This window comes from Narcine bancroftii, chromosome 6 (genome assembly GCF_036971445.1).
Source record: "Narcine bancroftii isolate sNarBan1 chromosome 6, sNarBan1.hap1, whole genome shotgun sequence".
Lineage (NCBI taxonomy): Eukaryota > Metazoa > Chordata > Chondrichthyes > Torpediniformes > Narcinidae > Narcine > Narcine bancroftii.
The window spans coordinates 182,314,936-182,332,959 of NC_091474.1; the positions used below are offsets into that span (position 1 = coordinate 182,314,936).

Here is an 18,024-nt window from a genome sequence, read left to right on the forward strand (position 1 = left end):
CTGAGCCTTGAGGAGATGTTGGACAAATTTGAGTTGTTTTATCTGGAGTGTCAGAAGCTGAAGGGAGACTGGACTGAAGCTTCTACAATTATATCTGGAGGAGATAGGGGAGATAGCCTGAATCTTTTCTCCCAGGGATTAAAAAAAATGTCAGATATTAAAGGTAATGTGTTTCAGGTTACATTGGTAAAGTTTAAGGGAGATATGCAGAGAAAGTTTTTACACAGTGGTAGGTGTCTGGAACAGGCTGCCAGAGGTAGTGGTGAAAATAGATACAATAACAGCATTGAAGAGACTTCTAGATAGATGTATGAAGGTAATAGAGGGATATGTATCTGAAGAGATTTAGTTTAATTTACTATCATATTTGGCTCAGTCAGACCTTTTCCTGTGGTTTTCTATTCTTAGTTCTACATCTCTCCTCATCATCTTGCCAATATGTATCACTTTATTTTAATCTGATATTATCTGTTATGTCATCTTATCTATGAACTGTTGGAGTATTTTGGTGTCTTCCTAGGTCACACTTTTTGTGTTTTACATCATGTGCAAATGTTAAAATCCTGTCTTGAGCAACAAAATCTAAATCATTAAAAGTTACTGAAAACCACATTGGTCTCAACACATGGTTCTGTCACCTCGTCTGGAAAATAAACCTGATGACTTCTAGTGGTAAATGCCACATTAAAAACTGCATTCATAACATCTGCTACATTCAATTATTGTTTTAAAATATCATTTAGGTTAATCAAATATGATTTGCTTTCAATAAACCCAATTTGTTAACTCAAAGCTTTGATTATTTTTGTCCCTTGTCTAATTTTTTTTTATATAATGGCTTTCTCACCTCAGGTTAAACTGTAATTGCTCTGCATGTTCTTGGGTGCTTCTTAAGCTCAGCTAACATATTTGCTATTTGGCTATCTCGAAACCCCGGCTAAAGTGTCCACTGTGATCGGGGGGAGGGAGGGATCGCTGCCAGGGCCCAAGGTGGGTGAGAGGTTGCTGCTGCGAGGGGCAGAGATGGGGGCCACAATCGGGGAAGTGACTTTGCTGCCATGGGGGGTGGGGGGGAAGGTCAATGTTGCAGAGCACCATGCCGTGGGGGAGAGGGGCCACTAAAGTGGGTTTGTGGGGGGGGGGGGGAAGCACAGTGGAGGGGGGTGAGTCTGACAGCTGGTGGGGGGGACAGGGGAAGCTAGGTTGTGTGACGTGTCACTGTGGGGGCGAGATCCCCCTTAAATGGGTGGGCTGGTGCGATTTCCCCCTTAACTGGCTGGGCTGGCGATTTACTTGGGCTATCCCGCCCCCTCAGCTTAAAAGGTTCTGGAGACACCTGTGTCCCAGGAGGGCTACCCAGCTGCTGCAGCCTAAAAGCACCTATTGAAGATTAGCACACCACAATCTGTCTGGATTGGCAGCATAAAGTCGAGCATTGTCACATTGAGCACTGGTGCATTCCAGGGCTGTGTACTCAGCCTATTCCTGTTCATGCTGCTGATGCATGACTGCATTGCCAGATCCAGCTGCAACAAAGTCATCAAGTTTGCAGATGACATGATGGCAACAACAATGAGTCATACTATAGAGAAGAAATGGAAAATCTCATGAAATTACCGGTAAAGGAATAACAACCTGAGTTTCAACGTGGACAAGACAAGGGAAGATTGTGGTCTTCAGGTTGATCAGGACAACCATCCTCCACTATAGAATGATAGTGGGGAGGGAAGAGAGCACAAAGTTCCTCTGAGTCCATTTAATTAGTGATGTATCCTGGACACAACATCTTCTCACATGTCCGGAAGGTGTAACAGTGACTACTTCCTGAGAAGACGGAGGCAGGTAAGGCTACTGGCTACCATCCTATCAAGTTTCTACAGGAGTTCTGTCGAGAACATCTTGGCCGGCTGCATCACAGTATATTATGGTTGCTGTAGAACATTGGATCCAAGGTCAATCCACAGGTCCAAAAGAGTGGCAGAGAAGATCACTGAGGTCTCTCTTCCCCCACCCCACCCCCTCCTCCATTGGATGTGATCTTCTGGAATCATCTGAAAAGGGCTTGCAAGATCGTTAAGGACCCCTACCACCCCGCACACAGCATCTTCCAGCTACTCCCATCAGAAAGACATGCAGGTGTATCAGAGCCAGAACCACCAGGCTGTGAAACCGCTTCTTCTCACAGACAGTGAGACTGATGAGCTGATCATACAAACCCTCTGTGACTCTACTAGTTATAATATTTATTTATTTTTATATACGTACAGTATGTACGTTCTGCAAATGAATCATTTGCCTATGTGTAATGTCTGTGTGCTTGTATGCCTTTGCACTGAGGATCGAAGAACACTTTCATCCAATTGTAAAATCAGATGATAATAAACTTCAAAAGCTATTGTATTCAACATAGTGTGACACGAGTCAAAACCGACATCTTTTTGGTGGAGCAATCACATTGTCAATTCCCTTTTATTCTCTGGAGCCCTGTTAACTTCAAATGACAATAAGTTGCTATGAATACTTTTCACATTTATCCTTTGTTTCTTTAGTGGATCACCTTACATGTTTGTCTTTTTAGCATTAACATTTTTGCCAGTAAATATCTATTTGAATACTTAATGTCTTGAATACTTTTATGAGATTTCTTCTTAAATTTCTAAGGTGAACAATCTCAACTTTTCCATTCTCCTTACCACTGATGTTTCTCATCTCGGCTGCTCTCTAGGTAATCTCTTCACATTCTCCAAGACGTTCACATGCTTGATGGAATGTTCATAAATGTACCACTGGTGTGTTGAATGTGCCTACGATGAGCTGTAACTTTCGTCGGTCTGACAAATAGAACATTTCATTGTTCATCAAATAATTTTGCTAACATACAATCAATAGAACACAACTCTAATGGCGTAACCAACTGATGTCAAGTGGCATTTATTCACTAGTCCCCAGTTTAGGTTCAAATCTGGATACAACCTAAATTCCAGCACTGTGAATGATTGCCCTTGTCAACAAAGTCTTACTAAAACTGGTCAATTGAGATAAAAGTTTGCAGTAGCATGTAATTTATTAAAAGTCGGAGCTTTTTTTTCAATAGACTGGATCTGCTTTTACTGTCATGATCCTGTAAAACTATTGAAAATATTTTCTTATCCACATTCAACTTTCCATTACTATGCCAATGTCTCTTACTGATCAGTTTGTACTCTTGTTTTTTTAATCATCTGTCATTTTATTATTTACTGATGGCTAAATGAGACTATAGTTTTATTCAAACTCATTGAATCTTTAAACTGTCTTTCCCTTGTCATAACATATAAATGCTTTATAGATGGCTTTCGAAAAGTGCTGAATGTTGATGGAGGTATAGTCAAACAGGAACGTGATGGACCTGTAGAATTTCAACATCCATTTTTCAAACAAGGGCAAGATGACTTACTGGAAAATATAAAGCGAAAGGTGAGTGCTATAAATTCTTGTTCACTGGAGAAACAATTTAACTGCTCATTTTTTACTTTTGCCCACTTTGTTTCCAATTTAATTTGTTTTTTTTTAATGTTTTATATTGTTTGTGTTTCCTTCAAGAGGTTGATTCTGTCAGTTTAAGTATAGAGCAATTGGGAATGTGAAGATTAGCATAAAAAAATTAAATCTAAAAAGATGCATCCTGAATTCAAGATTAAAGTATCAGATCAGAAATGAGTCCATCCCTCGTGAGTGGTCCATCTGTCTGAGCCTTTCACAATTTTGTATATTTCTTTAAGATCCCCTCATTCTTCTAAATTCCAGAGAGTGCAGTCCTAGGTAACTCAATCTCTCATCATAGGCCAGCCCTTTCATCCCTGGAAACAACCTGGTGAACCTCCTATGGACTGCCTCCAATGCCAGTACATCCATCCTCAACTAAGGAGACCAGAACTACATGCAGTACTCCAGATATGGTCTCACCAGTACTTTGTACAGTAGCAACATAACCTCCCTGCTCTTAAATTAAATTCCTCTAGTAAAGAAGACCAACATTACATTTGGCTTCTTGATAGCCTGATGGACCTACAAACCAACGTCTGATTCCTACACAAGCATTCTCAAGTCCTTCTGCATAACAGCATGCTCATTTAGTTCCTCTGCTATCTCCTTGTCTCCCATTATTTATCTAAAGTCTTTTTTTTTAGTGGTCCTATTTTTACTCTCACTTCTCTTTTATTCTTTATATACTTGAAGAAGATTTTTGTATTATTCTGATTATTTGCTAGCCTACTTTCATACTTCATCTTTTCCCTCCTTATGAGATTTTTATTTACCTTCTGCAAGTTTATAAAAACTTCCCAAACCTCTATCTTCCCACTATTTTTATTTCACTTTAGCTTTGACTTCCCTAGTCAACCACAGTTGTGATATTTTACCATCAAATATTTCTTCATTTTTGCTGTTTTTATCTTGCATTTCCCCATATCTTGCAGGAACTTTCATTTATTGTGCTCTGCTGTCTTCTCTACTAGTGCCCCTGCCAGTCTACTTTGCCCAATTGCTCTCTCATGCCACTGTAATTCTATTTACTCCCTAACAACACATCAGACTTTAGCTTCTTGTTAAATATCAAATCTGAACAGTCATATTGTGATCACTGCCACCCCCTTTCCCTACCCCCCCCCCCTTTCAATGGTGCCTTTACTCTAAACTCCCTAATGATCTCTGGTGCATTACACAACACCCAATCCAGTACAGTCTATCCCCTTGTGGGCTCATCAACAAGCTTTCCTGAAAACCTTTCTTGAGATTTTTTTAAATTTTTCACACAATAAACCATACTGACCAAAATACATACAGACATTTTTCTCTTGTATAGAGTGTCATTTTCTCCCTTTTTTCCCCCCTCCCTTCCCTCTCTCTCTCCTTCCCATTTATTCAAAGTTCAATCTATAAGATACATTATATCCGTTAAACAATGTTGGCACTTAAAATAAACAAGAAATTTTTATATTTTACTTTTATATACTGAGTCAGTTCATTTCGTTGTCTTCTCCTTCTGTCATTTTAGGTGGTGGAGGTTCATGGTAGGATTTCTCTATTGTTTTTCATGTATGGTTCCCTTAATTGTTCGAATATTGTGATATTATTTCTTAAATTATATGTTATTTTTTCTAATGGAATACATTTATTTATTTCTATGTACCGTTGTTGTATTCTCAAGTTGTCTTCTAATTTCCAGGTTTACATAATACATTTTTTTGCTACAGCTAGGGCTATCATAATAAATCTTTTTTGTGCTCCATCCAAATCGAGTCCAAATTCTTTATTTCTTATATTACTTAGAAGGAAGATCTCTGGGTTTTTTGGTATATTGCTTTTTGTGATTTTATTTAATATCTGGTTTAGATCTTCCCAAAATTTTTCCACTTTCTCACATGTCCAAATTGCATGTATTGTTGTTCCCGTTTCCTTTTTACAGCGAAAACATCTGTCTGATACTGTTGGGTCTCATTTATTTAACTTTTAGGGTGTGATGTATAGCCTGTGTAACCAATTATATTGTATCATGCGTAACCTCGTGTTTATTGTATTTCTCATAGTTCCGGAGCATAGCTTTTCCCATGTTTCATTCTTTATCTTTATGTTTAGATCTTGTTCCCATTTTTGTTTAGGTTTACAGTTTGTTTCCTCGTTCTCCTTTTCTTGCAGTTTGATGTACATGTTTGTTATAAATTTTTTAATTATCATTGTGTCTGTAATCACATATTCAAAATTGCTTCCTTCTGGTAACCTCAGACTGTTTCCCAATTTGTCCTTCAAGTAGGTTTTCAGTTGGTGGTATGCAAACCTTGTATCGTGAGTTATATTTGTCCTTCATTTGTTCAAAAGATAATAATTTATTTCCCAAAAAACAATTTTCTATTCTTTTGATCCCTTTTCTCTCCCATTCTCTGAAGGAAAGGTTATTTATTGTGAAAGGGATTAGTTGATTTTGTGTCAATATTAATTTTGGTAGTTGATAATTTATTTTATTCCTTTCTACGTGAATCTTCTTCCAAATGTTGAGCAGATGGTGCAATACTGGTGAATTCCTACGTTGCACCAATTTTTCATCCCACTTATAGAGTATATGCTCAGGTATCTTCTCCCCTATTTTATCTAGCTCTAATCTGGTCCAATCTGGTTTTTCCCTTGTTTGATAAAAATCTGATAGGTATCTTAATTGTGCTGCTCTATAATAATTCTTAAAGTTTGGTAGTTGTAAGCCTCATTGTTTGTACCATTCTGTTAATTTAGCTAGTGCTATCCTCGGTTTCCCCCCTTTCTATAAGAATTTCCTTATTATTTTCTTTAGCTCCTGAAGAATTTCTCTGTTAGGTAAATTGTTAATGATTGAAATAGGTATTGTATCCTGGGAAGATGTTCATTTTAATACAGTTTATCCTTCCTATCAGTGTTAGAGGTAAGTCTTTCCAGTGCTCTAAGTCATCTTGTAATTTTTTCATTAATGGCTGATAATTTAGTTTATATAGATGGCCAAGATTATTATTTAGTTGTATACCTAGGTATCGAATTGCTTGTGTTTGCCATCTAAATGGTGATTCTTCCTTAAACTTTGTGAAATCCGCATTATTCATTGGCATTGCTTCACTTTTATTTGCGTTGATCTTGTACCCCGATACTTCTCCATATTCCTTCAATTTCTTATGTAATTCTTTTATTGATATTTCTGGTTCTGCTAAGTATATTATAACGTCATCTGCAAATAGATTGATTTTATATTCCTTCTCTTTTATTTTTATCCTTCGTATTTTATTTTCTGTTCTTATCAGTTCTGCTAGTGGTTCTATAGCTAACGCGAACAGTGAGGGAGATAGTGGACATCCCTGCCGTTGATCTGCTTAATTTAAATTGGTTTGATATATATCAATTTACTGTCACTTTCGCCAATGGTCCCTTATATAATGCTTTAATCCAATTAATATATTTCTCTGGTAAGTTGAATTTATGTAGTACTTTGAATAAATAATTCCATTCAACTCTGTCAATGGCTTTCTCTGCATCTAAAGCAACCGCTACTGTTGGAGTTTTGTTTCCTTGTACTGCATGGATTAAGTTAAAGAATTTACAGATATTGTCCGTTGTTCGTCTTTTTTTAATTTTAAATTAAATTTACTGAAGAAAGAAAAAATTGATATAGCATTCGTGCAAGAAACACATTTAACTGAAGTGGAACATAAGAAATTAAAGAGAGATTGGATAGGACATGTAACAGCAGCATCATATAATTCAAAAGCCAGATGAGTAGCTATATTAATCAATAAAAATATACCAATCAAAATAAAAGCGGAAATAATAGATCCAGCAGGGAGGTATGTAATGATAAAATGTCAGATATATTCAGAATTTTGGAATTTACTCAATGTATACGCACCTAATGAAGAAGATCAAAAATTTATGCAAGATATCTTTTTGAAGATCGCAGATACGCAAGGGAATATACTAATAGGAGGGGATGGGGCGTGGCAAGATGGTGTAAGGATCAGACGTGCCTTTCAGTCCTCTCCTGACTCTATCTTATTGTTTTGTCTAGAAATGCCCGTTAAAATTCTTTAAAAGTTTAGATAATTTCAGTGCTGTTAATTTAACTTATGATGGTACAATTGGTGGAAAAGAGCAAAACAAAAACGACAACAGATTATCAAAAAACTACATTTTCTAAAAGTTCAAGTTTTGGAGCCTACCTACAGGAAAGACACCGGGACTCAGCGTGAAATGGATCCCAGGAGAGAGGTACAGTGTTCGGATGTAGAGCTCTATGTTACATCGGTAGAGCCCCCTAAAGAGGGTGCCAAACAGCCTTTAGAACAAAGAGTTATTCAAAGGCATTTGTCAACTGTAGAGGTGGCGCTGCAAACTGCATCTCTTGAGATACAAGAACCTATACAACTTGATGTACTGGGAGAATTTAATACATTATGGACTGGGGAAAACCTCGGCCAGCATCCTCCAGTCATTGCTGGAGAGGCTGTGGCTGGCGTTTCCACACGCAGTCATACTACAAGGAAGGCAACCAGAATGAAGGAAGGAATAGAAGATCCTTTGGAGAAGAAGCAGGAATCTGTTGAGCCAAAATCTCTTCCAATTGAAATGATTTTTGTGAATCTTGAATCTAAATTATCTTATACAATGCAGGGATTATCCAAGATTATGACTGAACTTGGTACTAGGTTTAATACTTTGGTGAAAATACATTCTCAACAGATGGGTGAGTTTGGAGCTTTTAAGCTTGAAGTGAGAGATAAATTTAATTCGTGTGAAGAAGATATAGACGAAATACGGGATCAAGTTTTTGATGTGACCAAAATGGTCGAAGACTTACAAACTCAAAATAAAAATTTGGTGAAAAAGAATGATTATTTGGAAAACCAATCCAGACGGAACAATATAAAGATTATTGGTTTGCCGGAAGGTATGGAGGGACCAGACCCAAGAAAATTTTTTACTGAATGGATTCCGCAGGTGTTGGGTCAAGAACATTTCCCGGAAGGTATAATACTGGAACGTGCTCACAGAGCCTTGCATAGAAGACCTATTTCAGGTCAAATCCAAGACCTGTTTTGGTTCGTTGCTTGAATTATTACGACAGAGAAATAATTTTACGAGTGGCTATTAGAAATGCACAACAGAGAAAATCACCCTTGATGATTCAAAATAATCGAGTTTTCTTCTATGCGGATTTGAGTCAAGAAGTTATGTTCCAATGACGGGAATTCAATCCTGCTAAAGAGTTGTTGTGGAAGAAAGGTTACAAGGCAACCTTTAGATATCCAGCTGTTTTGAAGGTTTTTCAAGATGGTTGCCAACCAAAGTTCTTTGATTCTCCAAAGGAAGCTATAGCATTTGCTCAAGAGCTGCCAATTACTCAGTTTCAACAGAGACATAGTCCGCCGCGATCTCTAAGGAGACAAGAGATGGAAGAAAAGAGCCGTGCTCCAAGAAGGAATGGTTGTAATGGTGACTCGGCAGTTGGAGCTGATTAAAAGAAGAGTTGTCCTTTTTTTTCTAATTTTTTTTTAAAAAAAGGGATATTAAATAATGATGATGTTAGTTTAAGATGAAGTGAGAGTTGGGGGAGAGAACTGGATAGGCACTATTTCCTGAAAGTCATCATTTTTTTTTTTGGGAGTTACCACATTGCGGGGTTTAGACGGGAGGGGGTATTTTTAACCGCCTACCCGTTTTTTTCTCCTTTTTTTGTATTATTAGATTAAAGAGTGAAGGGTTTTTTTTTGTTTAAATATAAAAAAAAACCATAAGAAAGTATTTGATTGTTTAAAAAACTAAAAATTGATGTGGTTTTTTTTGTAAAGTTTATTCAGTAGATAAGGAATATCTGAAATTTAAATGTGAATGGGATGGAAAAGTTTTTTTATATTTTTTCTTTAACTTTAAGGTGAAAGGAGTGGTAATTCTGGTGTATATTATTTTGCTATTTTAGTTATAGAACGAAGGGAATAATGATGAAAGTTATAAATTGAATTGTACAATTCTTAATGAGGCTTGAATTTTGTTTGTGGTTTATGCTTCATTTGTTGAAGATATAGATTTCATTGTAGATGTGTTTTTATTATTTGGATATCTTAATTTTAACGTAATGATTGGGGATATTTAAATGTGGTATTGGAGCTTTTATTGGATAACTATTCAAGAGTAAAAGGGAAAAATGGTGGAAGAGTACTAAAATTGAATTGTACAATGCTTAATGAGGTTTGAATTTTGTTTTAAGATGGTGGTTTATGTGACTAATATGATGATAGATGTGAAGTTAGTTGATATTTGGTGAAGGTTTATCTCGAAAGAGAAAGTTTTTTTTCATCTTTTTTCATGCTACAATTTTTTTTTAAGAATTGATTATTGTTTAAGAATTTTTGATAGATAATGTTACTAAATTTACTTATTTTTTATATTAAGTTTGAGTTAAATATATGTTTCATCTTAACTCCGTTTGTTAAATATATGCATTTAAGTTTGATTTAAATATGTTTTTTAAGTCTGATATCTTAGTATTAATTACTTTTCTTTTTGTTAGTATTTTAATCGGTTATGTTTTTGTTTTTTTTTGTAAGTGGGTTTTTTTTCTCACATATTATTAACTTTATTAATTCTTCACTTTATTTTTTGGGGGAAAGGGGGGGTTGGACTTATTTGAGTTGGGTTATTAATGTGTAATAATTATTGGGGAGGGTACAGTTTATTTAGATTACTGATATTGTATTGTAATTTTATTTTTTTTAATGTAATCCTATATGTTATTCATGTTATAAAATCTTAAATAAAGTTTAAAAAAAAACTAATAGGAGGGGATTTTAACCTTAATTTGGACTCAAACATGGATAAAACTGGAAAAAAGACTAACAGAAAGAACAAAGTAATCAAATTTATAATCAAATCGATGCAGGAAATGCAACTCAAGGATAGACCTATTCCTGTTATCAGCCCACATTCAAGGAAGAGTTAAGAAAATGGAATATAAAGCTAGATTGTTATCGGATCACTCACCCCTGTTATTGGCAATAGAGCTAGAGGACATCCCACCAAGAATGTATAGATGGAGATTAAACTCCATGCTACTTAAAAGACAGGATTTTAGAGAATTAATTGAGCGACAAATTAAAATGTACTTTGACATAAATACGGAATCAGTTAAAAATAAATTTATACTATGGGACGCAATGAAAAACATCAGAGGACAGATAATAAGTTATGTAACTAAGATGAAGAAGGACTACAATCGAGAAATAGAACAGTTGGAAAGGCAAATAACAAATACAGAAAAAGAATTAGCAATAAAGGAAAATACAACTAAAAGAAGAGAATTGACAGACAAGAAAATAAAATATGAAACACTACAAACATATAAGGTGGAGAAGAACATAATGAAGACAAAACAGAAATATTATGAGCTAGGAGAAAAAACGCACAAAATACTAGCGTGGCAGCTTAAGACAGAACAAACTAAAAGAACGGTATTGGCATCAAGGAAAAAGGACAAACAAATTACATATAACCCAACGGAGATCAACGAAAACTTCAGGGAATTCTACGAACAACTATATCAAACTGAAAACGAAGGGAAAGAAAACTAAGTAGATGAATTTCTAACTAAAATTGAACTATCAAAATTACAAACAGAGGAACAAAATAAATTAATAAAACCATTTGAAATAGAAGAAATACAGGAGATATTAAAAAAAAAACTACCGAACAATAAAACACCGGGAGAGGATGGACTCCCAATAGAATTCTATAAAACATTCAAAGACTTATTCATTCCTCCTCTCCTGGAAGTAATGAACCAGATTGAAAAAACACAAAACATACCAGATTCATGCAAAACAGCAATAATTACAGTAATACCAAAGATGGGGAAAGATCCATTAACACCAGCATCGTATAGACCAATATCTCTACTTAACACAGATTATAAGATAATAGCTAAACTATTAGCAAACAGATTGGCCGACTGTGTACCAAAAATAGTAAAACTAGACCAAACTGGATTTAGTAAAAAAAGACGAACAATGGACAATATCTCTTTCTTGAGATTCATTCCCAACCTTGTTTTCCTAATGTACTTGCATGTTCAAATCCCCCATGACAATGATAACATTGTCTTTCTGACTTGGATTTTCTATTTGCCTTTGCAATTTGTTGTCCACATCCTGGCTACTGTTTGGAGGTCTGTATATAATAGCCAATAGTGTATTTTTTACCCTTGCCATTTTGTAACTCAACCCATAGTGATTCTACATCTTTTGATTCTTTGTCATCTCTTTCTAATGATTTAATGTTGTTCCCTTCCAACCAAGCCACATTTCCCTCTGCCTGTCCTTTTGATACAGCTCCTAAACACACCCATTCTTTAGCCACGAATCCATAATAGCCTCAACATGATATATGCCAATCTGTAGCTGTACTACAAGTTTGTTCACTTTATTTTCATACAAAACATTGAGCCATTTATTTGTTACATTTTACTCTTGTGTCCATGTGTATTGTAACACATCCCCATGGCTGCAATTTTGCCCTATCTACCTGTACTTCCACTATTATGAGCCCAAAGGACCCTAAAACTCAGCAGCAATAGTTATTCACCAAGACAAATGGTTACTTAAACAAAAGTTGCTTTTAATTATCTTTAAACATGAAAATAGAGTCAAACTTTAACTTATCACTATTGACTTAATTAACCTACCTTAATCCCCTTCTAATTCTAAGCACACGTGTATGTAATGTGTGTGTAAGTTCAGAAAAGTTCTTTGGTTCACAGTCCAATCTCACTTCCCATTCCTCCAAGTTAACTGGTTGCAGGCAATTCTTATACTGTGCACAGAATTTGACATTTATAAAGTTCACCAGGCTTTGGTCTTTGAGAGGTAAATGGTTACCTCTCAGGAATGTTCTTGTCGGATTTCAGAGAGAGATTTGTTTTTCCAGGACATCCACAACTGATTCCTTTTTAATCAGTCACTCCAGTGTCTTGCCGAAGAAAGTTGCCTCCTCAGGGTTCTCCAGATGATAACCTTTTTCTTTCAGGTCACCACAGAGTTCATTTTTTCTTCTCTTATTCCAAATGAAACATTAGACAGCCAGTCCTCTTCTCTTGCATAAACGACAAGGGCTTTGACCAGGCTGAAATAAGAACTCACAACCTGTCTTCCAAATGAAGTTTTCCACAAGCTTGCCAGCTTGTCCTGTTCTAGTCTCAGCTGCTGTTGCTATCTGTAAACCTGTAGAAGTGATATGTCCCTCTCTCTCACAGAGAGAAAGCCTGTTTAACTCTCTCTGCTTGCAAAATCATATGACCCTCTTAGAACAGCAAGTTCCCTTCCAGACAGAAGGTGGCTCTTTCATCTGTTGCCTTTTTGTAAACAACAATACATTAGTGAAATCTCTTGGTCACTCTCCAAAGCTCTTGCAAAACCTGTGGGGTCAATATGTCTAGCATTAGCAGAGCTCCAGTATTTCAAATAAGATCTGTTTTAAAGTGTTTGCATGTGACCTACTCTAACAAACCTTTCCCAATTTATCTCCCAAAAATGTATCTATATACTCTGTCACACCACACAAGCACCCATACCAGCTACTCTTGTGTGCCAACAACCTCTTCCTCTGCTTCTTAACTTTGGTTCTCATCCCCCTGCAAATCTAATTTCAAACCCCACCCCCAACTGCATAAGCAAACCTTCCTGCCAGGATATTTGTTCCCCTCAAATTCCAGTGCAACCTGTCCCATTTGTAGATGTCACCCCTTCCCCAGAGAATGTTCCAATGATTCAAGAACTTGAACCCTTGCTCCATCTCTTCATCTGCACATTTATCTTCACAATCTTCCTGTTCTGATCTCCCCTAGCTTGTGGCACCAGGCGTAATCAGAAGATTACAATCTTGGAGGACCTGCTCTTCAGCCTCTTTCCGAACTCCCTAAACTTACTTTGCAGGACCTACACCCCACTCCTGCCTATGTCATTGGAACCAATATGTACCACAACCTCTGACTATTTATTCTTCCACTTAAGAATATTCTGCACCGGGTCAGAGACATCCTGGTCCCAAATACCCAGGAGGCAACACACTATCCTGGAGTGTCTTTTGTGGCTTCAGAATCTCCTAACTGTTCTCATGACTATCAAGCCCCCTGTCACTATTGCTTTACCCGACTTCACCCTTCCCTTTTGTGGCTTTGAGCCAAAAATGGTGCTATTGCTCTGGCTGCTGGTGTCTGGCCCTGATGGACCAATTCCCCCAGCAGTATCCAAAGGGGTTATACTTGTTGCTGAGGGAAATTGACACAGGGATATCCTCACTCCTTACTGTTACCCAGCTACCTACCTCCTGCCTCATTGGTGTGATTACATCCCTGTAACTCTTGCCTATAATGCACTCAGCCTCCAAAATGATCCAGAGTTCATCCAGCTCCATTTCCCTAACATGGTTCTAAGGGGCTGGATGTGGATGCACTTTTCGTGGATGAAGTCGACAAGGATAGCATTGGCTTCCCTTCTTCTTTGGCTTGGCTTCGCGGACGAAGATTTATGGAGGGGGTAAAAAGTCCACGTCAGCTGCAGGCTCGTTTGTGGCTGACAAGTCCGATGCGGGACAGGCAGACACGATTGCAGCGGTTGCAAGGGAAAATTGGTTGGTTGGGGTTGGGTGTTGGGTTTTTCCTCCTTTGCCTTTTGTCAGTGAGGTGGGCTCTGCGGTCTTCTTCAAAGGAGGTTGCTGCCCGCCAAACTGTGAGGCGCCAAGATGCACGGTTTGAGGCGTTATCAGCCCACTGGCGGTGGTCAATGTGGCAGGCACCAAGAGATTTCTTTAGGCAGTCCTTGTACCTTTTCTTTGGTGCACCTCTGTCACGGTGGCCAGTGGAGAGCTCGCCATATAATACGATCTTGGGAAGGCGATGGTCCTCCATTCTGGAGACGTGACCCATCCAGCGCAGCTGGATCTTCAGCAGCGTGGACTCGATGCTGTCGACCTCTGCCATCTCGAGTACTTCGACGTTAGGGGCGTAAGCGCTCCAATGGATGTTGAGGATGGAGCGGAGACAACGCTGGTGGAAGCGTTCTAGGAGCCGTAGGTGGTGCCGGTAGAGGACCCATGATTCGGAGCCGAACAGGAGTGTGGGTATGACAACGGCTCTGTATACGCTTATCTTTGTGAGGTTTTTCAGTTGGTTGTTTTTCCAGACTTGGCTTCCCAAACTATCCACATTCTGGAAGAGTAGCATGTCCCTGCCCTGGCTTACATTTCCATTGTCTATTAAGAAGGAAAGAGTTAGCAAAATCTGTCCTTGCCTTTCCTCAACTCCTGCACCCTCTCCTCAGCCTCTGCTCCCCGAAGACTCAGTCCCACTCCTACACAGTCACATGCATACTGGCTACTCCATTTGAGCTTCCCTTTTTTTTAGGTCTTATTTGTAAAAGTTTAGCAAAGAATACATATGCTGGGTTTTCTTTTGTATCTTTACTTAACATTCAGAAGGCAGCTTACTAGTTTGCCTTGTATGTTTCAAGAGAACCAGGGTTAGTGCCTTTTGTTACAAGTCCTATGACTTCTGAGCCAAAATGAAAACAGGGTTTGTGTCTTTTAAATCTAGAGCTTAAACCCTGGTGTGGCATTAAGTTGTATTTTCAAAAAATCTGTTCAAATATTCTTTTATTTATTTTGATGTGTATTTAGCTTCTCGAAGGACAGACTATTTTTTTTTGTCTAGCTGAAAGTAAATTTATTGCTTCCTTTCACAAGCTATTGGTGCCACAGCTTGTGTCTTTTTCTTTGTCCTTTAGTTGTTTTAATATTTGTTCTGCACATTTATGCAGCATTACATTCGTCCTCTTTTTAAAAATTGTTAATAAACTGAGCATGACTAACTTAGAACTTTGGAGAGAAACTTTCTCTCCTTTCTTCTCTATGGGTGCACAATTGTGGTGTGACATAAAATAATGGAAATTCAATTCCATACGAAGTTCAATGTTTAAAAAGTTAGTTGATTTGAATTTGAAGCACTTATTATTGTAACCTTTTCTCAATGAAAAATGACAAATGTATGAAAGTTTGAATTCTTGCAGAATTTTGTATTTTATGTTTCTTTGGCAGCTGATGTGCTATGTGTGCACAGAGTAAGGAGTATAGACAATGTAAAAATCTCTTTTTTATATCTTAAACTTGTAAGTTGTGGTTTAATAAATTGAAATCATTTTCAGATTTTCAATTTTAACTGTTCAGACTTTTATAAATTGAATTTCAATTTGTATAGACTTCAACCTCTGTCAGTAGAATTTCAATTTGATATTTTGTGTTTGCGCTTGGTAACGTGAATGTGTTTTCATTATCGTAGGTATCCTCAATTAAACCAGACGAGGCTAAAATTCAACAAGAAGGTTTGAATGCAATTTTATCCACTGTTCAAGAAATACAAGGAAAGCAAGAAAACCTTGACTCAAGATTAACTTCCTTGAAATGGTATGGCTTTTATAATTGGGTTGTAAATGAGATGCAGTAAGTTCTTCCTGAGTTTATTGGGTCATGTAGACACACCAAGTACTAGAGCAAACTGAGAAATCAGTATGCTTCTTGGACCAATGAGCACCACATAAAATGTTGTATATTTCATACATTATAAAATTGAGATGTCAGTTTGTTAGTGAACCTTTTCCTCCACCCCCCCACCCTCAAAGTAGTTCTGGCATGTAGTTCTGGTCTTGCAACATATGTCCAATGTGATACTGTTTTTTATGCTCTCATACCTCTTTGAAGGTAGTGTCTCAAAGATACTGCAAGTGTATGGTAAGGGTTCTCAGTGATCTCTAAGCCCTCTGTAGATATCGATAGAGGAAAGGGAGATGTGAGAGAGCTCAGCAATTTTAATCGTCCTCTGTACTGACATCCAATCTGACACTTTGCAGCTACCATGTCACACTGTGATGCAGCCAGCATAGAGAGGACCCTCTCTATTGTGCTCCTTGGGTAGTCTTGCCCTCGTCAATGATCTTAGGTAGTGTAGGATGGGTCATTCTCCTCCCCCCCCCCTCAGATTCCTGGATAATCGATGAACCAAAGACACTGCCTTACTTTTTGAGCACTAGTATTGTTTCTTTTATATTTAGTAATGTCATAAGATGGTTATAGTATATGTTTGCACTGTTATGCTTCACAAAGCACTGAATTTCATGACTTGTTCATGACAATAAATTATGATTCTGAGAAATATAGAGAGGTTTTGTGAAATGGCAAGGACCTGGCAGAGGAGTACAGTGTTGGTAAATATAATGTCATCCATTTTGGAAGATAAAACAGCAAATCAAATTACAGGTACACGATCTTTTATCCAGACATCTAAAATTCGGAAAGCTCCAAAATCCAGCAAGAGGGACGAGAGACCGGCAGCGCGAGTCGGGCATGCGAGGGGGGGGGAGACAGGCAGCGCAAGGGGGGGTGGGGGAAGACGGCAGGGCAACTGGAAGGGGGTGGGGTGGATACAGCAGCACAATTCAGGTGGACTTAAATCTAGCTTTCCAAAATCCAGAAAAATTCGGAACACACTGTCCCCCAAGGGTTCTGGATAAAGGATCGTGTTCCTATATTATTTAAATGGTGAAAGACTTCAGTACACTGTGGTGAAGAGAGCCTTGAGAGTGCTTATGCATGGTTTACAAAATATTTGTTTGCAGGTACAATGTAATTTAGAAGGTAAATGGGATGTTGGCTTTTATTGCAAAGTGATTGAAGTTGAGAGTGAGGAGGTTCTGATGCAACTTTACAGGATACTGTTGAAGCTGCACCTGGAGTACTGCATGTAGTTCTGGTCTTGCAAAAGGATAAACTGGCTTTGGAGGCGGTGCAGATAAGGTTCACCAGGTTGAAACCAGAGGTGAATGGGTTAGTCTATGAGGAGAGATTAAATCATCTGGATCTATGGTCACTGGAATTCATTCTCTTCTCCCCCACCCCCCTGCCCCCGCAACTCTTCCCCCCCTCCCTCATCTCCAACTTTGCTTCCAGTAGTAGGTGAATCTAGAAATCTAGAACTAGGAAACGACTCAATTTATTTAAGGCAGATAAGGAAGAAATGATTTTCTCAGAGAGTAATGAATTTGTGGAATTCTATGCCCAAGGAAACAGCAAAGGCTGCCTCATTAAATATACTTAAGACACAGATTTTTGCATGAGGGGGGAATTGAGGGTAAGTGGATGTAAGGCCAGATCAACAATGACCTTAATGAATGGTGGAACAGACCCTGACCCAAATGGCATATATCTGTTCCATTTTTTTTGTTGAAAAGTTTATTTAAAATTTTACAAAATATAAGCATAAAATACACAAATAAAAAAAACATTCTAAATTACCCCCTATAGCCTCCACCCCTCACCCTCCAACCCACTATCCCACCCGTTACTATCCCTCCCCCACCCCAGAGCTTAACATACACAAAGAAAAGTATTAAAACAAACAAATAAAGTGGGTTAGGTTACAATACATCATTTAAACAT

The 18,024-nt window shown here is 37.8% G+C and overlaps 1 protein-coding gene across 4 annotated transcripts in view; it reads left to right on the plus strand.

The window, feature by feature from the left end:
• The window catches only part of hsf2 (heat shock transcription factor 2), a 72,117-nt gene that overhangs the window by 19,065 nt on the left and 35,028 nt on the right, over positions 1 to 18,024 (plus strand). For all 4 annotated transcript variants that reach the window (XM_069886873.1, XM_069886874.1, XM_069886876.1 and 1 more), the window contains exons 3-4: positions 3,329 to 3,456; positions 15,872 to 15,996. In XM_069886873.1, the coding sequence (XP_069742974.1) occupies positions 3,329 to 3,456; positions 15,872 to 15,996 (253 nt within the window). The remainder of the gene's footprint in view (positions 1 to 3,328; positions 3,457 to 15,871; positions 15,997 to 18,024) is intronic.